This window comes from Hemitrygon akajei, chromosome 8 (assembly GCF_048418815.1).
Source record: "Hemitrygon akajei chromosome 8, sHemAka1.3, whole genome shotgun sequence".
NCBI lineage: Eukaryota > Metazoa > Chordata > Chondrichthyes > Myliobatiformes > Dasyatidae > Hemitrygon > Hemitrygon akajei.
In genome coordinates, this window is record NC_133131.1 from 68,721,056 (window position 1) to 68,746,483 (window position 25,428).

Genomic DNA, 25,428 nt, shown 5'->3' on the forward strand with positions numbered 1-25,428 from the left:
GTAATGGAGGCAGCAGTTAAGGTAATTGAGTGCTCCGTTTGCAGTATGTGGGAAGTCAGGGCAAGCACAATTGTCCATGATGACTACACCTGCAAAAGGTGCATCCAGCTGCAGCTCCTGACAAACCGTGTTAGGGAACTGGAGCTGGAGCTGGATGAACTTTGGATTATTCGGGAGGCAGAGGCAGAAATAGACAGGAGTTTCAGGGAGATAGTCAACCCTAGGAGTCAGGAGACAGGTAGCTGGGTGACTGTCAGGAGAGGGAAGGGGAATAGACAGGAAGAGCAAAGCACCCCTGTGGCCGTTCCCATGAACAATAAGTATACCGTTTTGGATACAGTTGGTGGGGATGACCTACCAGGGACAAGTTGCAGTGGTTGCGTCTCTGGCACCGAGACTGGACTCTCAGCTCAGAAGGGAAGGAGGGAAAAGAGGAGAGCGGTAGTGATAGGGGATTCCATAGTTAGGGGACAGATAGGAGGTTCTGTGGAAGTGATCGAGAATCCCGGATGGTCTGTTGCCTCCCTGGTGCCAGGGTCCGCGATATCTCAAATCGAGTTCTCAGTATTCTCAAGAGGGAGGGTGAGCAGCCAGATATCGTGGTCCATGTAGGGAGCAATGACTTGGGTAGGAAGAGTGAGGAGGTCCTGAAAGGTGAGTTTAGGGAGCTAGGTGCCAAGTTAAAGGACAGGACCTCCAGGATAGCAATCTCAGGATTGCTACCAGAGCCACGTGCAGGTGGGTTTAGAAATAGTAAGATAGTGCAGATCAACATGTGGCTGAAGACATGGTGCAGGAGGGAGGGCATCAGATTTATAGATAATTGGGCAGTTTTCCAGGGAAGGTGGGACCCCAGTGGGACGGTTTACATCTGAACTGGAGGGGGACGTATTCTTGCAGGTAGGTTTGCTAGAGAGGCTCCAGTGGATTTAAACTAGATACAAGGGGGGAGGGGAACCAGAGAATAGGAACAGATGTATGGGAGAAGGAAGAAAAAGAAGACAGTAAAGTTCTTTGTACTGTTAGAGATAAACAGAGAGGAAGAGGTGGAGAATTTCTTAAATGCATTTATTTTAATGCTAGGAGCATTGTAAGAAAGGTGGATGAGCTTAGAGCATGGATTGATACCTGGAAATATGATGTTGTAGCTATTAGTGAAATATGGTTGCAGGAGAGGTGTAATTGGCAACTAAATATTCCTGGATTTCATTGCTTCAGGTGTGATAGAATTGGAGGGACAAGAGGGGGAGGTGTTGCATTGCTTGCCAGAGAAAATACTACAGTGGTGCTCTGGCGGGATAGATTAGGGGGCTCGTCTAGGGATGCTTTTTGGGTGGAATTGAGGAACGGGAAAGGTGTAGTAACACTTATAGGGGTGTATTATAGACCACCTAATGGGGAGCGAGAATTGGAGGAGCAAATTTGCAAGGAGATAGCAGATATTTGGAGTAAGCACAGGGTTGTGATTGTGGGAGATTTTAATTTTCCATACATAGACTGGGAAGTCCATACTGTAAAAGGGATGGATGGTTTGGAGTTTGTAAAACGTGTGCAGGATAGTTTTTTGCAGCAATACATAGAGGTACCGACTAGAGAAAGGGCAGTGTTGGATCTTCTGTTAGGGAATGAGATAGGTCAAGTGACAGAGGTATGTGTTGGGGAGCACTTCGGGTCCAGTGATCACAATGCCATTAGTTTCAATATAATTATGGAGAAAGATAGGACTGGACCCAGGGTTGAGATTTTTGATTGGAGAAAGGCTAACTTTGAGGAGATGCAAAAGGATTTAGAAGGAGTGGATTGGGACAATTTGTTTTATGGGAAGGATGTAATAGAGAAATGGAGGTCATTTAAAGGTGAAATTTTGAGGGTAGAGAATCTTTATGTTCCTGTTAGGTTGAAAGGAAAGGTTAAAAGTTTGAGACAGCCATGGTTTTCAAGGGATATTGGAAGCTTGGTTAGGAACAAGAGAGATATCTACAATAAATATGGGCAGCATGGAGTAAATGAGGTGCTTGAGGAATATAAAGAATGTAAGAAGAATCTTAAGAAAGAAATTAGAGAAGCTAAAAGAAGATACGAGGTTGCTTTGGCAAGTAAGGTGAAAATAAATCCGAAGGGTTTCTACAGTTATATTAATAGCAAAAGGATAGTGAGGGATAAAATAGGTCCCTTAGAGAATCAGAGTGGACAGCTATGTGTGGAGCTGAAAGAGATGGGGGAGATTTTGAACAATTTCTTTTCTTCGGTATTCACTAAGGAGAAGGATATTGAATTGTAAGGGAAACAAGTAGGGAAGTTATAGAAACTATGATGATTAAAGAGGAGGAAGTACTGTTGCTTTTAAGGAATATTAAAGTGGATAAATCTCCAGGTCCTGACAGGATATTCCCTGGGACCTTGAGGGAAGTTAGTGTAGAAATAGCAGGGGCTCTGACAGAAATATTTCAAATGTCATTAGAAACGGGGATGGTGCCAGAGGATTGGCGGATTGTTCATGTGGTTCCATTGTTTAAAACGGGTTCTAAGAGTAAACCTAGCACTTATAGGCCTGTCAGTTTGACGTCAGTGGTGGGTAAATTGATGGAAAGTATTCTTAGAAATGGTATATATAATTATCTGGATAGACAGGGTCTGATTAGGAATAGTCAGCATTTTGGTAGGAATAATCCAAATAGGACATACATGGTAAATGGTAGGGCATTGAAGAATGCAGTAGAACAGAGTGATCTAGGAATAATGGTGCATAGTTCCCTGAAGGTGGAATCTCATGTGGATAGGGTGGTGAAGAAAGCTTTTGGTATGTTGGCCTTTATAAATCAGAACATTGAGTATAGGAGTTGGGATGTAATGTTAAAATTGTACAAGGCATTGGTAAGGCCGAATTTGGAGTATTGTGTACAGTTCTGGTCACCGAATTATAGGAAAGATGTCAACAAAATAGAGAGAGTACAGAGAAGATTTACTAGAATGTTACCTGGGTTTCAGCACCTAAGTTACAGGGAAAGGTTGAACAAGTTAGGTCTTTATTCTGTGGAACATAGAAGGTTGAGGGGGGACTTGATAGAGGTATTTAAAATTATGAGGGGGATAGATAGAGTTGACGTGGATAGATTTTTTCCATTGAGAGTAGGGGAGATTCACACAAGAGGACATGAGTTGAGAGTTAGGGGGCAAAAGTTTAAGGGTAATATGAGGGGGAATTTCTTTACTCAGAGAGTGGTAGCTGTGTGGAACAAGCTTCCAGTAGAAGTGGTAGAGGCAGGTTCGGTATTGTCATTCAAAGTAAAATTGGATAGGTAAATGGACAGCGGGTGAAATAAGAATGGAGGGTTATGGGCTGAGTGTGGACCAGTGGGACTAGGTGAGAGTAAGCGTTTGGCACGGACTAGAAGGGCCGAGATGGCCTGTTTCCGTGCTGTAATTGTTATATGGTTATTTCTCCGTATATAGCAACATTCATCTTTCCATCAATTCTGACCAGATTTCCAGTCCCTGCTGCTGACAAGCATCCCCATAGCATTTCACAAGGCACAGTGAGTGAAAGCTCTATGAATGTAAAGGCTGTAATTGTTATTGTCAAATGAAATATGACCCAAGTAATGGAAAAGATATAGTGAACATTGATCATTTCACGTTGGAGAGTGAAATGGTGACGATTGATAATATTGATAGTGGATTAACACTGTGGCATGGTTTGTAGAGCTGCTGCCTCTCAGCTGCAATGATCCAGATACAATCCTGACCCCAGTATAGCTTGGGTGGAATTTGTATATTACCCCTGTGACCACCTAGGTTTCTTTCAGTTTCCTATCTCGTCTAAAAGATGCATGGATTGAGAGACTAATTGGTCGCTGTAAATTGGAGAGTGGTAGAATCGATGGGACACTGATGAGAACACAGAAAGAATAAGGATAGTTTATGGGTGTTGACTTGAGGTGACCAAGGACCTGTTTCTGTATTCAATGTACCCCTTTTATTAGAAAGGGGTATTGTACTTAATGATACAATAATATTAAATGGTGGCATATTGAATGATAATTGCTATATTCACCCAGGACATGCCCTGTTCTCATTGCTACCATCAGGGTGGAGGTATGGGAGCCTGAAGGCCCACACTCAACGATTCAGCAACAGCTTCTTTCCCACTGACATCTGATTTCTGAATGGACATTGAACCCTTGAACATTACCTCACCACATTTTTAAAAATTTTTGCACTACTTATTTAACTATTTAATATACGTGCATTGCTTACATGTTGGCGCATGGCCAAGTTGTTAAGGCGTTGGTCTAGTGATCTGAAGGTTGTAGTTGGAGCCTTGGCTGAGTGTGTGTGTGTGTGTGTGTGTGTGTGTGTGTGTGTGTGTGTGTGTGTGTGTGTGTGTGTGTGTGTGTGTGTGTGTGTGTGTGTGTGTGTGTGTGTGTGTGTGTGTGTGTGTGTGTGTGTGTGTGCGTGCGTGCGTGTGCGTGTGCGTGCGCGTGTGTGTGCGTGTGCGCGCGCGTGTGTGTGTGTGCGTGTGTGTGTGTGTATCCTTGAGCAAGGCACTTAACCACACATTGCTCTGCGATGACACCGGTGCCAAGCTGTATGAGTCCTAATGCCCTTCCCTTGGACAACATCGGTGGCGTGGAGAGGGGAGACTTGCAGCTTGGGCAACTACCAGTCTTCCATTAAAAAAAAACCTTGCCCAGGCTTGTGCCCTGGAAACTTTCCAAGGCGCAAATCCATGGTCTATCGGAGGCCTACACAGTTTTTTATATGTAATACTCTATTACGTATTGCATTGTACTGCTGCCACAAAGACACCAAATTTCATGACATATGCCACTGATATTAAACCTGATTCCGATTAATAGCTTTGGAAATTGTGATGTAAAATAACAAATGATAATCTGTGTATGATGGTAGTTAATACTAGAGTGAGGAACTGAGTAATGACCTCATCACACAAGATGATGATAAATTGAACAATTACACTTGGAAGTGATCAATACATTGATTTTAAAGTCAGAGTGAAACACTCGAGACTTCTGTTGTATTACACGATTTATAACCCAATGATATCACCAGTTTGTCAAGTCCTTTTCCTAGGTGTTCATGAACAGCTGTGTTTATTGAACCCTCACCTTTAATGGATATCCATCTCACCAACCTACTTCTCAAGGTTACTTTGTTCACTGTTTCTCAGAAGGATTGTTGACTTCTCAGGTGGGCTTAAACTTTGTCGCTGGCAACTGATCTACTGGTTTTATCTTTTTATATATAGGTTTTACCTATAATCCAACCAGCAGTTTAGAAAAGACAACTGGAGATAACTCCAAATAAAGAACAAAATAAATCTTTTGTATGTTATGTTAAGAAGATTACCATATTGATAATAAAATAAAGTTATTAATAACCAACACAAAGTGTATTAATAAACCATAGCTACAAATTGAAAATATATGCTCATTTGGAATAAATACATTGATATTCATTCCTACAGTTATCTTGCATAAAGCCCACCCAAAGTCACCATTCGCTTTCCATACCTCAGTGTCTTCTTCATTGTGCAGTGGCTGAATATACGAGTCAGGTTTACGTATTAGTGGATCCACTATCATCAGGAATGCCATGTACACAAGGAGAGCTCCAACAACAGTCAGGTAAATGATGATTGTCACCTGTCAAATGAAATTCAGAGAGTAAGCTCCACAGTCACTTGCAACTCTCTGTTCAGCGCGTGCTGAACTCTGTTCTCTTGACTGGTGCTCTCTACTTTACAAAAATAAACTTCTTTATATCAGAGTTTTTCAGTTTATCTGTAGACAATAGACAATAGGTGCAGAAGTAGACCATTCGGCCCTTTGAGCCTGTACCGCCATTCTGAGATCATGGCTGATCATCTACTATCAATACCCGGTTCCTGCCTTGTCCCCATATCCCTTGATTTCCCTATCCATAAGATACCTATTTAGCTCCTTCTTGAAAGCATCCAGAGAATTGGCCTCCACTGCCTTCCGAGGCAGTGCATTCCACACCCCCACAACTCTCTGGGAGAAGAAGTTTTTCCTTAACTCTGTCCTAAATGACCTACCCCTTATTCTCAAACTATGCCCTCTGGTACTGGACTCTCCCAGCATCTGGAACATATTTCCTGCCTCTATCTTGTCCAATCCCTTAATAATCTTATATGTTGCAATCAGATCCCCTCTCAATCTCCTTAATTCCAGCGTGTACAAGCCCAGTCTCTCTAACCTCTCTGCGTAAGACAGTCCGGACATCCCAGGAATTAACCTTGTGAATCTAATCTAATCTAATTTGTAGAATTAACTCCAAAAGCAGGGAAAATACACAAGTGTCAAGAATGAGCAAGAATAGGTTATTTAACTGCAGAAGTCTTCCAGATCATTCCACTTCTCAGTTGATGTCCACATCAGCTTAGCCACTTAAAGGAAATGGAGCAGAAACTCCTGGGTCTATCGATTCTCCCCAACAGGGTGAACTGTAAAATTACACCCAATGCTTTATTTGTAATCAGCAAAACTCTAGTTGAAAAATAACCTTCCTGCCATCACTGAACGTGAGAACTCTCATAAAAGGATAGAAACAGACAATATCTGCCACGATGGCATCAGTTATGTGGTGAAACCAAACACACCTTGGATTGTTCTCGGTGCAGGCACAATATGAAGAAACACACCAAATACTGGAGGAGCTCAGCAGGTCGGCAGCATCCATGGAAATAAACAAACATTTACCTTTTCCACTCTCGCCTTCCCAGCTTCTTATTTCACCCCCATCCTCTACTCACCTATTTTCTTCTTCACTTGGCTTCACCTACCACCTGCCCCCTTATAACTCCTCTCCACTCCCCACCCATCATCTTATTCTGGCTTCTGCTACCTTCCTCTCTGGTCCTAACGAAGGATCTCAGCCTGAAATGCTGTCTGTTTATTCACATCCATTGATGCTGCCTGACCTGCTGAGTTCCTCCAGCACTCTGTATGTGCTTCTCAAGATTTTCAGCATTCTCTTAACCTCTTGTGTAAATACACCATATCTACAGGGTATCTACTCTGCTATCTCTCTATGTTACAGCTTCAAAGAGTTTGAGGAGGAGCAATTTCCATGATGATAGATCAGCTGATGTGCCCAGAATTTCTGGCGGTGTCTCTGTTATATTTCAGAATTCTATATATAGAAGTACCTTGCTGTTGTTTTATCTTCTGCGATTTTATGAATCTTGATTTTGAGAGACAGTAAGTGTACATGTGTAAAAGCAAACAAGCAGAAAGGTTTAAGACAGCCAGCCAAAGAAACAGATGATGGAGATCTTTATGCATTGAATTTTTGTGGAAAAAATGGTGCAAACAAATTGAAAGGTTCCACTTTAGAGCAGGGGCTCCCAATGTTTTTATGTCATGGATCCCTAGCATTAAGTGAGGGGTCCGTGGACCTCAGATTGAGAACCCCTGCTTTAGAAGGAACTGGCCAAGTACATAAAACTGGAGCAAGATTCATCCTTGTGTGGATAAAGGCAAGCTTCACCCAGTCAGCAAAGGTTTGGATGGGCTGAATAGACCCACCTATTGCGAATGACTGAAAGCGCAAAATATACTTTCTCATAACTAGCCACCAACCACCCAGAATACTACAGATGCTCTGACATTGCTGGAGAGGAAACAGAGGATCAGCAGTACCTTGATCGTGGTCGTACTTCTTTCTTCGTATTTACACTCACACAGCAAACAGTAAGCCTCCACATCTCGGCCTGGTACTGGCATAGGCTCCACCACATGCAGACAGTTACTGAAAAGAAACAACGTTCTACATGAGTGAGTGAGCATGGCTCGCAATATAACATACACCTCTTTTAATGTAGTCAGTGACTGAAGGGGAACCCCTAAATGGTAATATTCCTTTAAACAGGGGTAGCGTTAACTGCAAACACTCTATTGACTGCAGCAGCAGATTCCATACTTTGTTGTGATAAGTGGAGGAGGATGTGTATTGCGGGGGGGGGGGGGAGGATAGGTATGGGGGAATCAGTATGTGGAAGGGTAGATATGGGGGTCAGTAGAGGGAAGGGTAGATATGGGGGTCAGTAGAGGGAAGGGTAGATATGGGGGCCAGTAGAGGAAAGGGTAGATATTGGGAAAACAGAAGAAACATTTTGCACCAACACACATTTTACTCACCTGCACACATATCTAGGTGCAAGTGTTTTGGACAAGGTGATAACGTTAGTTTGATGGATCTCATTCTCACTCACTGCGGTTGGGAGTGAAAATGAAGCTTCATGAGAAAGCTAGATTCTAGTTCTGGACCTGACCCTTGAGGATACCAACTGAGGTTAAAAAGTCAAGGTCCGTGTTGAGTTTATTATCATCTGCACAAGTCCATGTATGCACAGATACAATGAAGTTTACTTGTAGCTACATCACAATCACACACTCTATAAGCAGCATTCACGACAGCATACATTAAACAGACATTACACCTAATTTTTACAAGACAGAACACAATTAGAACAGTTCTTTAGCATCAAAGATGACTTGTTTCCATGGCTGATGTGGGACCTGCAATTGCCTCTGTCATGTTTGAAGGGTGGGTAATTTGGGGGCTGTGTGCTCTTTTCATTATTTACTCTGGCCTGGCCTTTACTGTGCTGTCACTGGATGGACCCAAGATTCCCGATGCCAACCTGATTGCTTCTCATTCACCTTGGACCATCACTGGCCAGCAGAGGCATTATTTGAAGAAGATTTTGAGATTATTTCCTCCTAGAATTTCTTGTTGTAACAGAGCTGGGATATTGCCTGCTTCAGGAACCTGGTATCAGGTGTGTGAACAATATGGCCCATCCAATGGAACCAAGGGGAGCAACTGGGCTGAAAATGCTGGGATATTGGCCTGGGAAAGAAAGCTGACATGGTTCTGCAAAGGTAGCAGAGGTAACTTGCCAGCAGTTCATATCTCAGAGGGCAGTGAGCACTGCTGTCCAGTAGATCCTGCATTTTGTAGCAGGTTTGAGACCTTGACTTTCAAACACCCTCATTGTCAGAAGGCTGAGTGCTGTGCTAGTGCACTGCTAAGTATGGTGAACATCCCCATGGATCACTGCCTTGCTGAGACCTGGTCCATACTTTTCCACGTCCCATGGAATATCTTTATTTAGAGCCAACAATATTATATAGAGGGAGCAGGCCTACGCCTTGTGCACATTGACTGTTGGACCCATCCAATCGTCTGTTTTAGTGATTTGTGATGACTTGGAGCTTACGTAGATTCCATGACCTCCACGCATACACGCTGCCTGCAAACAGGAATTCAGCTGAAGCTGGGATGGTCTTGGTTCTGGAGTGAAATGTAGGTTAAACAATTTTCCATCAGTCTGTAGATTAGCTTCACATGTGTGGAAACTTGTGGGAGGTTCGATGCTGCAGTGCATGGAGAAAGATTGAAATAAGTGTCAAGAGCTTTACTGTCCCAAGATTGGATCTGTTATGGACTCATTGATCAGGACTACAACTGACTTGCTATCGTGAAGCAAACAAGATGGAAACCAATTTCTGCAGGCAGCCAGTTTTGAGGTGAGCTCCCCATGGCAAGTCAATTTGTACAGGTTCAGTAAGCAGCATTGTTTTAAGGAACCTATTGATACCCCAAAATGGATGAACCTTGGATGGCAGACTCCAGTTGCGAGTGCAGTTCCCCTTTAAGAAATCAGAAGCAGGGACACCGCGCCGGTCTACAGGCACCATTGAAGTTCAAAGTTCAAAGTGCATTTATTATCGAAGTATATATACTACATACAACTTTCAGATTCATCTTCTCGTAGGCAGCCACAGAACAAAGAAACACAGTAGAACCCATTAAAAAAGCCCCTCATAACAAACACACAATGTGTGAAAAGAAGAACGAATGGTGCTATGGTAAAAAAGTAAACAAATAACACATAGAATATTGTCAGAGTCTCTGAAAGTGAGTCCAGAGCCATGGAGCTAGTTCAGCGGTGAAGCCGGTCCAGAAGCCCGATGGTGACAGGGCAACAACTGTTCCAGAACCCAGTTGTGTGGGACCCAAAGCTCCTGTATCCCCCTCCCAATGACAGCAATGAGAAGAGAGGTAGACCAGTCGAACGCAGGCAGGTGACACTGAACCCCTGATCATTTTCCGCTCTTGTCCTTGACAATTCTAATCGTGCTTGACACCTTTCGGCATGGAGTAATAGAGCTAATCATGGGTTTGTGTTTCGTCATCAGGAATTGGGACAGTCATTGCTGTGGATGGCTGCACCTACATTCTCTGCTCTCATCTGCAAAAGCATCACGGGATTGCAAAAGCACCAGATCATGTAGTCAGCTCAAGAGTGCATTCTTAAAAGGGAAATTACAGGCTTCAAGCAATTGCAGTTCAGAAGTATATCTCGAAGAAGAAGAGTATCTAATTGTTTTGTGAACTGTCTGTAACATGTCGCCATTGGTTGCTGGTACCATCTTGCCTTATGAGACACAGAGGCCTTTAATCCCAACTATCCTGGTGGTGAACGTAGTCTCTGAAGACCTCAGGGCAAGACAGCTGTACCAGAGGGATATCAGAGACTGGAGTGTACTTTGTTTCATGGAAACCTGGCTATTCTCCTGCCATTTTGGACAGCGCTGCAGCCCAATGGCTTCACTATTCTCCACAAAGACAGGATAACTCAGACTTTTAAAGGCAGAGGAGGTGGAGTAAGCTTTATGATTAACTCTTTTCTTTTTCAATCTTTTTATTAGTATTAAAAATATTATGAACAAAATACAGTTAATATATTAATAAAGGGATTACAAACATACAAATTCCCATTACACATGAAGGAATACATAAGCAATGAATACAGTATAAATAAGTTTTCCCAAAACATAAACCATATAGTATATATATGAACAAGGTAAATCTAGATATTTCATAATATATAATATATAAAAAAAGAAAAAGAAAAAAAATATGCAAAATTACTAACCTACTAATCTAATATCTAAGGAAAAAAAGAAAACAAAAAAAAGAGAAAAAACTAAAGAAAAAGAGGGAAAAAAAGGGCTGTTTATAGTATCTCACAAGAATACATAAACATCAATGTCGTCAACTCCGATCCTCTCAACATACATACAATTAAAGCTGAAAAAACCAATAAGCTTGGCACAGGGCCATATTACATCATATGAAAATATTGAATAAATGGTCTCCATATCTTTTCAAATTTAATAGAAGTATCAAATACAGCACTTCTAATTTTTTCTAAATTTAGACATATCATAGTTTGAGAAAGCCAATGAAATACCGTGGGAGGATTAATTTCCTTCCAATTCAACAAAATAGATCTTCTAGCCATCAAAGTGAGAAAAGCAATCATTCGACAGGCGGAAGGAGATAAATGGAGTGAGTCCATCATCGGTAAACCAAAAATTGCGGTAATAGGATGGGGTTGTAAATTGATGTTCAGTACCGCAGAGATAATATTAAAAATATCTTTCCAATATTTTTTCAAAAGCGGACATGACCAAAACATATGAGTTAAAGACGCGATTTCTAATTGACATCTGTCACAAATAGGGTTTATATAAGAATAAAAATGAGCTAATTTATCCTTGGACATACAACCTTAAATTGTATTAATGAATGTTTGGCACATATAGATGATGTATTAACTAATTGAAGAATTTTATCCCAATTCTCAATAGGAATAATAAGATTGAGCTCTCTTTCCCAATCATTTTTGGTCTTATCAAAGGGCACTGAACGTATCTTCATAATTATATTATAAAGTTTTGATATAAGCTCTTTTTGAAAAGGGTTTAATTCAAACAAACTCTCCAAAATATCTGAAGACACAAAATTTGGAAACGTAGGAAGTACCGTACTTAAAAAATGCCTAACCTGTAAGTATCTAAGCTTTATGATTAACTCATTGTGGTGCACAAACATGGCAGTAATGTCTTCGTCCTGCTCACCAACCTGGAACATCTAGTGATCAAATGTTGTCCATGTTATCCACCAAGGGAGTTTTCCGCCATCATCCTGGTAGTGGTGTGCATTTCCCCTCAGACTAACATCAGGCTGGCACTAGAGGAGCTGAGCAACGTAATCACCAGGCACAAAACTGCACACCCTGATGCCTTCTGTATCATTGTGTGAGATGTCAACCAGGCCAGCTTGAATAAATCTTGGAACAACTACCACCCGTGGAACTAGAGGAGCCAACATACTTGACCATTGTTACACCACCATCAAGAATGCTTACCATGCCATCCTATGCCCACACTTTGGAAAGTCCGATCACTTGGCTGTACTTGCACAATTGAAGTTGGAGATAGAATCAGATGCACATCGGCTCTGGCAGGGTTTGCAGGGCTATTACTTCCTACATCATGAATGGTTGTGATGTTTCACTGTCAGATGAGCTCAATGTCTTTTATACACACTTTGAAAGGGAGAATAAAACGACACCTGTGCATCATCTGCAGCAACTGGTGTCCCTGTGATCTCTGTCTCGCAGGCCAACGTCAGAACATCTTTCAGGACGGTTAACCCTTGCAAGGTGTCAGGCCCTGATGGTGTACCAGCTAGAGCTCTGAAAACCCTATGCCAACCAACTGGCTGGAGTGTTCAAAGACATCTTCAGTCTTTCACTGCTAAAGCTGGATGTTCCCACCTACTTCAACGGGGTGACAATCTTACCAGTGTCCAAGAAGAGCAGCGTGAGCTGCCTCAATAACTATCACCCAGCGGCATTCATTTCTACTGTGATGAAGTGCTTTGAGAGGTCAGTCATGGCTAGAATCAACTCCTGCCTAAGGATCTGGACCCTCTGCAACTTGCCTATTGCCACCTGTCTGCAGTCTACGGTGGATGTAATCTCACTGCCTCTCCTCTCAGCCTTGGAACACCTGGACAATAGTAATACCTACGTCAGGTTGCCCTTTATTGACTACGGCTCAGTGTTCAACACCATCATATCCTCAGTTTTAATCAACAGGCACCAAAACCTTCCCTCTGTAACTGGATCCTTGACTTCCTCACCAGGAGACCATAGTCTGTGTGTATTGGAAACAACATCTCCTCCTTGCTGATGATCAACACTGGCACACCACAAGGACGTGTGCTTCGCCCACTGCTCTACTCTCTCTACACCCATGATTGTATGGTTAGGCACAGATGAAACAGCATCTATAAATTTGCCGATGACACAACTATTGTTAGCAGAATTCCAAATGGTGACCAGGAGGTGTGCAAGAGTGAGATCTGCTGGTTGAGTGGTGTCACAGCAACAATCTTGCTCTCACTGTCAGTAAGACCAAGGAATTGATTGTGGACTTCAGGAAGGGGAAGTCGAGGGAACATACACCAGTTCTTATCGAGCGATCAGCAGTGGAAAGGGTGAGTAGTTTCAAGTTCCTGGGTGCCAACACCTCTGAGGTGTTTCTGGCCCAATATATTCATGCAAAACAAAGAAGACACACCAGTAGCTATATTTCATAAGGAGTTTGATGAGTCACCAAAGACAGTCGCAAATTTCTACAGGTGTACTGTGGAGAGCATTCTAACTGGCTGCATCACCTTATATGGTGTGGAAAGGCCGCTGCACAGGATCAGAAAAGGCTACACAGAGCTGTAAGCTCAGCCAGCTCCATCATGGGAACTAGCCTCCTCAGCATTTAGGAAACCTTCAAAAGGTGATGCCTTAAAAAGGTAGCATTCATCATGAAAGACCCCCATTACCCAGGACATGCCCTCTTCTCATTGCGATCATCAAGGTGGTGGTCCAGGAGCCTAAAGACACACACTCAACATTTCAGGAACAGCTTCTTCCCCTCTGCCATCAATGGACAATGAACCCATGAACACTACCTCAGTATTTTCCAGCAAACATGAGGAAATCTGCAGATGCTGGAAATTCAAGCAACACACACAAAATGCTGGTGGAACACAACAGGCCAGGCAACATCTATAGGGAGAAGCACTGTTGATGTTTCGGGTTTCAACTGTACTTCTTCCTATAGATGCTGCCTGGCCTGCTGCGTTCCACCAGCATTTTGTGTGTGTTGCTCAGTAGTTTCCCTCCTTTTTTTGCACTGCTCTTCTAATTTAGTTCTTTTTATACATACTTCTTATTGTAATTTATAGTTTTTGTAACTATGCATTGCAATATACTGCTGCCACAAAGGAACAAATTTCATGACATACACCAATGATATTAAACCTGATTCTGATCCTGCAGAAATGACTGAACTAATTTGTATATTTTAGCATAGATACGGACTCGATGGTTAGCAATGGACAAGGTTATAGGGCCCATTTTTGTGCTTTGTAAGCTATGACTCTAACTAGCATTGTTTAAACTCGGTCACTAAAATGTGGCATAGTTGAAAGATTGAGTCCCACTGTCTGCTCCTGATTGTATCAATGCTGTGGGGAAAGGTCTATAAAGAATTCACAGATTGTTCTTCTGCACCACCTACTGTTTGGTGAGAGAATAACATATGCACTCTTCTGGAGAAGTCATCCCTGATTTAAAAAAATAATGTATGTAATAAACTTCTCACAGGACTATAGCTGAGATTTCAGCCACCTAGTGATGTCTAACCAAGAGCTGGGGCTGAAAGCATCAGAGATGAAAGCTTGAGAAGCATTTATTCATGAAAACAAACATTTGGTCTTTGAATGGAAAATCCTACAAAAGCTAGTGGATTCAGCCCAGTACATCACGGATAAAACCCTCCCAACCATTCAGCACTTCTAAATGAAACGCTATTGTAGAAAAGCAGCATCCATCATCAGAGATCCTCACCACCCAGGCCACGCTCTTTTCTCGCTGCTGCCATCAGGTCGAAGGTACAAGAGCCTCAGGACTCACACCACCAGGTTTAAGAACAATTACCACCCCTCAACTATAAGGCTCCTAAACAAAAGGGGACAACCGCACTCACATGTCGATCCACTGTGATGTTCCCTGAACAAATGATCTCACTTTAAGACTCTTTATCTTGTAATCTCATGTTCTCATTACTTATTGCTATTTATTTATATTCGCATTTGCACAGTTTGTTGTCTTCTGCACTCTGGTTGATCTTTCACTGATCCTGTTATAGTTACTGTTCTACAGATTTGCTGAGTATGCCCACAGAAAAATGAAATCAGGGTTGTATGTGGTGACATGTATGTACACTGCTAACCACATCTGTTTTGAACTTTAATTTTATTCCAACTTGCATTTTTGACACATGTGCACGGGATGTGGCTTTTGTACCGGGGGACAGAGGTTGCAATATGGATGGTCTTCTGGGAGCACATCGCTACCATTCACCCCCTCACACCCCACCCCAGCACTACGATTGCTGACTGTTAATGTAGCAATAATGACTCAGAGGTAATAATCAGCTGCCTTTAGGAAGTTCAGAATAAATTCAGCTTACTGTCTACTTCCTCCTTAACAACATGCAAAACTTAAATATAGCTGGCAATAATGTACTTCTCTGAAATTCACTAATGGTTCTTGCAAGCAGTCAACTTTGCAAGAGCCCCATCTATCGACCCACTGTTACCTCTGAAGAGCTTAAGTGCTCATGGCTTGAGTTCAGTCCAACAAGTAGGCATTATTTTCAAACTTCACCTGATGTAAGTGCACTCACATTCCAACAAGAAGTATGGAATGGCAGTCAGCATCTTACTTGGCTAGCTGAGGGATGCTGAGCTAAAGTGTGGTGCTCATCGGCTGAGATCAGTTGACTGCCAAAGAAAGCTGATGTGAACAACTGGACATCGGAGAGCTTCATTGTAACTTCTCAACCAAATGGTACTTCCATGAGCAGATAATAATTGGGCCCTACTGAGGAACATTGGCAGCTTGCTAACAGTCCCATGTTAAGGTACAGAGAACCAAAGAGGCGTGTGATTGGATAAGAGGATTTTGATGAAGTGAAACAACTGTTGGTAATTTCGCTTCTTATGTTAATGTTTTCTCTTTCAGTTACTTATTCTTTTTGTATTGCTGGCTTGTATCATGCACATGGAACAGCACAGGAAAAGGCCCTTTGGCCCATCATGTCTGTGCTATGATGCCAATCCTATCTGCTCCCATCTGCCTGCCCATGGTTTGTACCCCCGATTTCCTGCCTGTCCATCTGTCTGTGAATTCTGCCTAAACGTTCTACCATCTCTCCCGGCAGTGCAATCCCTAAGCCTACCACTCTCTGTGTAAAAGCCTGCCTCTCTAATCTCCTTTAAATTTTCCCTCTCTCATCTTAAGCCCGGGTCCACTAGCATTTGGAACTTCCACGCTGAGAAAAAGACACCAGCCCTCCGTTCTGTCTGTCGCTCTTCTGTGCTTCTATCAGGTTGCTCCTTGGCCTCCAATGCTCCAGAGAAAACTACGTTTGTTCAACGTCTTGTTACACTCTCATCCGGACAACATCCTGGTGAGCCTCTTCTGCACCCTCTCCAAGTCTCCACATCCTTCCTGTCGAGAGGCAAGCAGAACTGCACACAATAGTTTAAATGTGACCTACTGCAACATGACTTTCCAGCTTTCATACTCCATGCCAGAGCAGCAAGAGCAAGCATGCCATATGCATTCTTTACCACCTGTTCTACTTGTGTGTCCACTTATAGGAACCTATGCATTTGTACCCTACGATCACTCTGTACGTTAATGCTCCCAAGGGACTTGCATTCACGGTACAGTTTCCTCTAGCATCTGACCACCAAAATGCATCACTTCACCCTTGTACCATGAGGCATATGTTTAAATGCATGTTTGCTGGCCCCATTTGCTCTCTCCTTCTCCATTTGAGACACCACAAAGTCACCTTTATATGGATGCGTTGCAGCTAGGGAAGATCTGGTTCCCATCTGAAACCCCCAGGTGCTCACTCTACTTTAGCCAAGGTTGTTACCGTGATCAGAGGTGGGTCTCTGGCTGATTCTCACTTCTTCCCAGTCTGAGGACACAAGGCCCACTCCCACAGTCCCACTTCTCGACTGTCAGCTTGAAAATGATGGTTAACCTGGTATAGTACGATGGCAGAAAGATCACAGCTCTGCTATTACATGGTCATGTTGTCATGATGAAGAGGTTGCATGAGGAGGCTTGAGAAGAGGCTTAAGCGGAGTGTAGTTTATAGATAACTGAGTAAGAAATGCACAATTAGTTTCTGTACCAGTTGCATCAGCTCACTAGAGCTTTTACACAAGGGTCTTAGGGAGTGCTGAAGAACAGAAGAACTTCAGGGTACAACTCCAGCAATCCCTAAAGATGACAATACATGTCGATAAGGTGGTGAAATAGGCCTAGAATATATAACCCTATCGCATACGAGTCTCTTCAGCTCATGATTTTGCGCTGACTTGTTAACCTACTCTAAGATCAAGCTACCCCATCCCTCCATTTCTATATCATCCATGTGCCATGTAAGAGATCCTTAAATGTCCCTAATGTATCTGCCTCTATCATCATCCCTGACACAGTGTTCTATGTACCCATCGCTCCCTGTGTAAAAAAATTGCCTCTGACCTCCCCCATATCTTCCTGCAATCACATTAAAATGATGCTCCCTCATATCAGCCATTTCCACCATGGAAAAAAAGTCTCTGACAGTACTTGACAGTACTTGATCTGTGCTTCTTATCAACTTGTTCAAAGGTTCAAAGGTTCATTTGTTATCAAAGTACATAACTCTGAGATTTGTCCTCTCCAGGTAGCCAGGAAACAAAGAAAACCATGGAGGCTGTTCATATCGACCCCTCCCACCCGTGCAAAACAAATTGTGTAAATGGCAAAACGACCATCAAGCCCCCACACAAAAAATTGTGCAAACGGCGACAAGAACATCAAACCCCCCCACCCCATGCAGAAAAACAAATCCAGCAAATGGCAAAATCATAAAACCCCAAAACCTGAACCCTCACCCCCAAAACAAATCTAACAAATCACACCAAACGGCAACAAGAAAGAACAGGCAAAATCACAGAACATAAAAAACAAAACTGAAAGAGCCCATTTTGAACAACTTTTTCAAGTCATCCTTCCTCACACAGCTCTTTGCTAAAAAGAGAACAGACCTAGCTTGCCCAACCTATTCACATACAACATGCTCTCTAGTCCAGACAGCTTCTTGGTAAATCTCTTCTTCAGCCTCTCTAAAGCTTCCACACACAAAGACTTACACAATATAAGAGCAGGAGGTTATAATACAGATTTAGAAAGCATTGGTGAGGAGTTAAGATGGTCCCTGATTGGCAACGGCACTCAAAACTGTTTTTTTTTACGCCAGATGAGTTCCTGCCCCTGAAGCTCACCGGCCAACATTCCCCAGGCACGGCCTGCCGATGGTGCCTCTGGAGTGCGGTCCTGTGTGGCCCAATGACAACCAATTCCAGGCTGGTGTTGCCGACTGAGGTGTCACAGGAGAAGGAATAACAGGATTTTGCTGCATTAGATGTGCAGATGGAGGTGTCTTTACTTGAGCGTTCGTGCTCGCTCTCTCTCTCACGATGGTGCGGTGAGTTGCTGTTGATTCTCATGTCAGAGAATCTCGGAATAACAAAAGCAACTCAGCAGACTGTAACACTGTAACAACAACTATTTGTTGGTCTCCCCTCTCACTGTGGAATGGGTGACACCGTGTGAGTGACAGAGTGAGAGAGGGGGTGGGGGGAGAGAGGGGGGAGAGAGAGAGGGGGGAGAGAGGGAGGGGGAGAGAGGGAGGGGGAGAGAGGGGGAGGGGAGAGAGGGGGAGGGGGTAGGGGAGGGGGGAGAGAGGGGGAGAGAGGGGGAGGGGGAGGGAGGGGAGGGGGAGAGGGGGGAGAGGGGGAGAGGGAGAGCACATGCCTGTGGCATGTCAAATTGGTAGGTAAACAATGGTTTCTGTTGGACTGCAGATCATGGTCACACTTTGGGGGCTTTGCTATTGTTTGGTGAGTGATGGGTGCTGACATTTCTTTGGTGGGAGAGAGGGAGGTCGATGCATTGCTGCTTTGCTGCTGCTTGTGTAGGGGAAGGGGCTTTGGGGTTCTAATGTTTTTCTGCTATTCATTCTTTTGGGGTTTTTCTGTTTTTGTGTATATCTGCAAAAACTAGGTTCTTCAGGTTGTACACTGATAATGAACCATTTGATCTGTGCACACTATAGAAAGGGCAGGAATTCTCTGGACAGGCTGCAAGAGAGACTCACTAGGACAGAGTGTTTCAGTTATGAGAAAAGGCTGGTTTGTTTTCCTTTGAGTGGTGGAGGTTGAGAGAGGAACGTCATTGAGAAATATGAGAGGCACTGATAAGGTAGATAGCAGGAAACCTTTCCACCCTATAACAGAGTTAACAGAAACTAGCAGGCAAAGACTTAGGGGAGGACTAAGTGCTCTTAAGGGTTTTATTTTCTCACCCAGAGAGTGACTGGAATATGGAATGCACAGCTTGTGAGGGAGCTCATCTCATTTAAATATCTAGTCAAGCATTTAAATATCCAAGGTATAGAATGTTACAGATTAAGTACTGATAAAAGGATTATTGTAGGGAGGTAACTGATGGTCAGTAAAGACATGGTGGACTGAAGGGACTACTTCTTCTTGTATGACTATGACCCTCAATGATTCTACTCCACTGGAGAATATTCTGAACTATTGCTTAATTTCAAGACCTGAGTCTCTGTGGGTTCAACAACATTATGCAGCTGTAACGGTCTGGTAAAGATTTTACTGCCGATGTGGTAAGGTACTTCATGTAATGGCTTCCTGTAGAAGCAGTGTGGTTAGGTTACCATTAGAGATAAAGGATGCTTAGGAACGTTGTGTTATCCAATCAGGATGGTGGAACTGGGAGAAGATTTTTAGAGAGTGCTGGGATAGAGGTTTTATGACGGACATTGAGGTGGGTCGAGGTCTTCTTCGGCTGGAGATGAAGAGAGAAGAAGCTCAAGAGAACCGGCCGAAAGATTCAATCCAGTGGGAACTCTTGGTCTGATGGAGCCCGAGGGGGAATTCTACCAGGGATCAGTGAGTAGGAGCTGGCACCATGATTATATCGGACACAATGGCTTTTAGAAGATTTGAGCTCCGTCCTGTGCACATTTGACTGTTTAATTATGATGGGCCCTTTTGTTTATTTATTTTCATTAATAACTGTTTGGTTAAGTTAATCTTCATAAACATACTTTCATTATAATTGTATGCAGTGTACGGTCTGTTATTTCTTGCTGACGGACAACTGCATGGGGGCAGTAATGTACACAGTATTCACACAAACCAGGGGTTGGGTGGGTTGGACATCCCAACCTCACGGGACCCAAGTCGTACCGACCCTAGATGTACGGAGTCCGAGAATGGTGGTTTTCTCACAGTCTGGTGGCTGTTAGCAAGGGCTAACGAGACGCATTTCCAGAGACGCCCAGTAAAAAGAGGTTTTACAACATTGTCATCCAAAATTGTAGTCGCCTTCTCCTTGTGTCCTGGTGCAGATTTCTTATTTAATAATGGCCCAGTGAAGCCTGGGGGCGGGCAGGGGCTTTCACTGAACTAAAGGCACCATGTTATGGAATCTTCTGGTACAATGTCAATCAAAGCAGCTTCTTTTTAAACAATTTTTTTTTACGATCACAAGACCCTGATGGACATTAAGAACTTAAAGGACTGCAGGTCTACCTCATCAGCGAGTTGCTTGTTGGTGGAGAAACTGAAGGAGCAGGACCTGGTGCGGACCCTGCCAGCGTGGGAGAGGCGCTGGTGTGTGGAGATGTGCAGTCTAACAACGAGTGGTTGGCTTAGCTGCTTTTCTTCTGACCACAAGACCCTGTTGGACACTGTGAATGTGAAATGGTGCAGGTCCGATTCACTGATTTACTGGCAGGCAGCAGGGACAGACCACAGGGGATCTGCACGGCCTCAGTCGTAGCAAGGACGAAGCCTCAAGCCGCGGTGTTACCCAGGGGAGAGGCATCAGAATCCATGCCCTCCAAAGGAGGCGGTGTAGCGTGGCATCCTCTCTGAAGTCGGTGCTGCCCCCCAGTGTTTGCTCAACAGAAGACAGGCCGTATTGTGTCCAACCACAGAATTCAGCAACATTCATGAGCTCAGGGTCTTGGTCTATATTTTCTGTTCAACCCCCCCACCCCATGAACTCAGGAAACTGGACTGTATTTTTTGTTTGACTGTACAGTGCCTATAAAAAGTATTCAACCCCCCACCCCATGAACTCAGGAAACTGGACTGTATTTTTTGATTGACTGTACAGTGCCTATAAAAAGTATTCAGCCTCCCCACCCCTTGGAAGTTTTCATGTTTGATTGAATCACAGTGGATTTAATTTAGCTTTTCTGCCACTGATCAACAGAAAAAGGCTCTTTTGTGTCAAAGTGAAAACAGATTTCTACAAAGTGATCTAAATTTATTGCAAATATAAAACACAAAACAATTGATTACTGAAGTATTCACCCCCTTCAAGTCAGTATTTAGTAGATGCGCCATTGGTAACAATTACAGCCTTGCGTCTGTGTGGATAGGTCTCTTCCAGCTTTGCACATCTGGACACTGCAATTTTTCACCATTCTTCTTTACAAAACTGCTTAAGTTCAGTCAGATTGCATGGGGATCATGAGTGAACAGCCCTTTTCAAATCCAGCCACAAATTCTCAATTGGATTGAGGTCTGGACTCTGACTTGGCCACTCCAGGACATTAACTTTGTTCTTTTTAAGCTATTCCTGTGTAGCTCTGGCTTTATGCCTGGGGTCATTATCTTGCTGAAAAACAAATCTTCTCCCAAGTCACAGTTCTCTTGCAGATTGCATCAGATTTTCCCCGTATTTTCCTGCATTCATTTCTGCCTTCAACAAGCCTTCCAGGGCCTGCTGCAGTGAAGCATCCCCACAGCCTGATGCAGCCACCACCACACTTCCCAAAAGGGATGGTGTGTTTTTGATGATGTGTGGTGTTGGGCTTACACCAAACATAGTGCTTAGTCTGATGGCCAAGATGCTCAATTTTGGTTTCATCAGACCATAGAACCTTCTTCCAGCTGACTTCAGAGTCTCCCACATGCCTTCTGATAAACTCTAGCCGAGATTTGATGTGAGTATTTTTCAACAATGGCTTTCTCTTTGCCACTCTCCCATAAAGCTGCGACAGGTGAAGCACCCGGGCAACAGTCTCTCCCATCTCAGCCACTGAAGCTTGTACCTCCTCCAGAGTTGTCATAGGTCTCTTGGTGGCCTCCCTCACTAATCCCCTTCTTGAATGATCACTCAGTTTTTGAGTTTGGCCTGCTCTAGGCAGACTTACAGCTGTGCCGTATTCTTTCAATTTCTTGTCGATTGACTTAACTGTACTCCAAGAGATATTCAATGACTTGGAAATTTTCTTGTATGCATCTCCTGACTTGTGCTTTTCAATAACCTTTTTGCAGAGTTGCTTGGAGTGTTCTTATGTTGTCATGGTGTAGTTTTTGTCAGGATACTGTCTCACCAGAAGTTGGACCTTCCAAACAGAGGTGTATTTTTACCACAAGCAATTGAAACACTTTGACCGCACAAAGGTTTATATATAGCTAGGACACCTTATGTAACTTTTAAAACCAATTGGCTGCAGCAGTGATATTTTGGTGTGTCATATCAAAGGGGGGAAGTTGAATACTTATGCAATCAATTATTTGGTGTTTTATATTTGTAATTGATTTAGATCACTTTGTAGAGATCACTATGACACAAAAGAGTCATTTTCTGTTGATCAGTGTCATAAAAGCCAAATTAAATCCATTGTGATTCAATGTTGTAAAGCAATAAAACATGAAAACCTCCGGTGGGTGGGGGGGGGGGGGGTGACTAGTTTTTATAGGCGCTGTATTTTACTGCTGTCTTATATGTGCTATATGTGTCTCGTGCTGTGTATGAATGCTGGTACTCTATTTTGCACCTTGACTCTGTAGGAATACTGTTTAGTTTGGCTGTATTCATGGGTATCCATGTATGGTTGAATGACAATTAACCTTGAACTGTGAACTATGAACTATTGTTGAAATGGCTTGTGTGGGAAATTTTAGGAGGGGCTTTAAAGAAGGAAGGAATTTCATTGCTTAGAGCCCTGCATGTGAAGGTACAGCTTTCATTGATGGAGTAATGAAAATCAAAGACATAATTGACTGAGAGTAGAGTTCACAAAATGCTGTAGGATTTAAGGAGATTGCAAGTGAGGGGAAGATCACAGAAGCACTTGAAAACAAGAATGAAATTTAAATCCTCTTTGCTGAATTGGGAGGTAGTGTGGATGAGCAAGTACTCATGTGCTAAGCAAGCAAAGGAGAATTTCACTGTGAATTATATAAATCATCACCATGGGTCACACCTATGTACAGTGGCATGCAAAAGTTTGGGCACCCCTGGTCAAAAGTTTTGTTACTGTGAATAGCTAAGCGAGTAAAAAATGACCTGATTTCCAAAAGGCATAAAGTTAAAGATGACACATTTCTTTAATATTTTAAGCAAGATTACTTTTTTTATTTCCATCTTTTATAGTTTCGAAATAACGAAAAAGGAAAAGGGCCCGAAGCAAAAGTTTGGGCACCCTGCATGGTCAGTACTTAGTAACACCCCTTTGGCAAGTATCACAGCTCGTAAACGCTTTCTGTAGCCAGCTAAGAGTCTTTCAATTCTTGTTTGAGGGATTTTCGCCCATTCTTCCTTGCAAAAGGCGTCTAGTTCTGTGAGATTCTTGGGCCGTCTTGCATGCACTGCTCTTTTGAGGTCTATCCACAGATTTTCGATGATGTTTAGGTTGGGGGACTGTGAGGGCCATGGCAAAACCTTCAGCTTGCGCCTCTTGAGGTAGTCTATTGTGGATTTTGACGTGTGTTTAGGATCATTATCCTGTTGTAGAAGCCATCCTCTTTTCATCTTCAGCTTTTTTACAGTCAGTGTGATGTTTGCTTCCAGAATTTGCTGGTATTTAATTGAATTCATTCTTCCCTCTACCTGTGAAATGTTCCCCGTGCCACTGGCTGCAACACAAGCCCAAAGCATGATCGATCCACCCCCGTGCTTAACGGTTGGAGAGGTGTTCTTTTCATGAAATTCTGCACCCTTTTTTCTCCAAACATACCTTTGCTCAGTGCGGCCAAAAAGTTCCATTTTAACTTCATCAGTCCACAGGACTTGTTTTCAAAATGCATCTTGTTTAGATGTTCCTTTGCAAATTTCTGATGCTGAATTTTGTGGTGAGGATGCAGGAAAGGTTTTCTTCTGATAACCTTTCCATGGCGGTCATATTTGTGCAGGTGTCACTGCACAGTAGAACAGTGCACCACCACTCCAGAGTCTCTAAATCTTCCTGAAGGTCTTTTGCAGTCAAACGGGGGTTTTGATTTGCCTTTCTAGCAATCCTACGAGCGGTTCTCTCGGAAAGTTTTCTTGGTCTTCCAGACCTCAACTTGACCTCCATCGTTCTTGTTAACTGCCATTTCTTAATTACTGTATATTACAAACTGAGGAAACAGCTACCTGAAAACACTTTGCTATCTTCTTATAGCCTTCTCCTGCTTTGTGGGCATCATTTACTTTAATTTTCAGAGTGTTAGGCAGCTGTTTAGATGAGCCCATGGCTGCTGATTGTTGGGACAAGGTTTGGGGAGTCAGGGTATTTATAAAGCTTTGAAATTTGCATCACCTGGCCTTTTCTAATGATGATTGTGAACAAGTCATAGCCCTGACAAGCTAATTAAGATCTGAGACCTTGGTAAAAGTTATCTGAGAGCTCAAATCTCTTGGGGTGCCCAAACTTTTGCATGGTGCTGCTTTCCTTTTTTTCCACTCTAAAATGTACAAAACAAAAATAATACACTAATCTTGCATAAAACGTTGAAAAGAATGTTTCACCTTTAACCTTATGACTTTTGAAAATCAGTTCAAAACAGAAATGTTGTCCAGGGGTGCCCAAACCTTTGCATGCCCCTGTATGTGGGAAATACCAGCATGTAGTTTGGCACAGCTACCAACATTGGGGAGTGTGTAACTGATCCCCAGCATCAACAGGAAGTTAAGTTGTAAATGGTTTCTTTACACTGTTAAAATATGTTGAGCATGAATAGACTCCCAGACATATATAAATCCTTACTTCAAGAAAGGGCATTAAATCAGTGAGTCATCATTTGATTCAACAGGGAAAGAATGAGGCTTATTAGTCATTATGGTTGATACAAACACATAAATTATGATAGCATATTTAAGACAAAGCTATTGAGGGGCTTACTCTAAGAAATGATTTCCCAACCTTTTTTATGCCATGGATTCCAAGCTAGCCAGGAATATAAAGGAGGATAGCAAAAGCTTTTTTAGGTATGTGAAGAGAAAGATGATAGTTAAGAACAATGTTGGGCCCTTGAAGAATGAATTGGGTGAAATTGTTATGGGAAACAGAGAAATGGCAG

General features: G+C 42.9%; 1 protein-coding gene across 1 annotated transcript in view; it reads right to left on the reverse strand.

Annotated features, from left to right (window-relative positions):
• Nucleotides 1-25,428, reverse strand: part of tmem9 (transmembrane protein 9) — a 122,381-nt gene that overhangs the window by 42,552 nt on the left and 54,401 nt on the right. The window contains exons 3-4 of the mRNA XM_073052927.1: nucleotides 7,686-7,794; nucleotides 5,535-5,666 (exon numbers count right to left, since the gene is read on the reverse strand). Of these exons, the coding sequence (XP_072909028.1) occupies nucleotides 5,535-5,666; nucleotides 7,686-7,794 (241 nt within the window). The remainder of the gene's footprint in view (nucleotides 1-5,534; nucleotides 5,667-7,685; nucleotides 7,795-25,428) is intronic.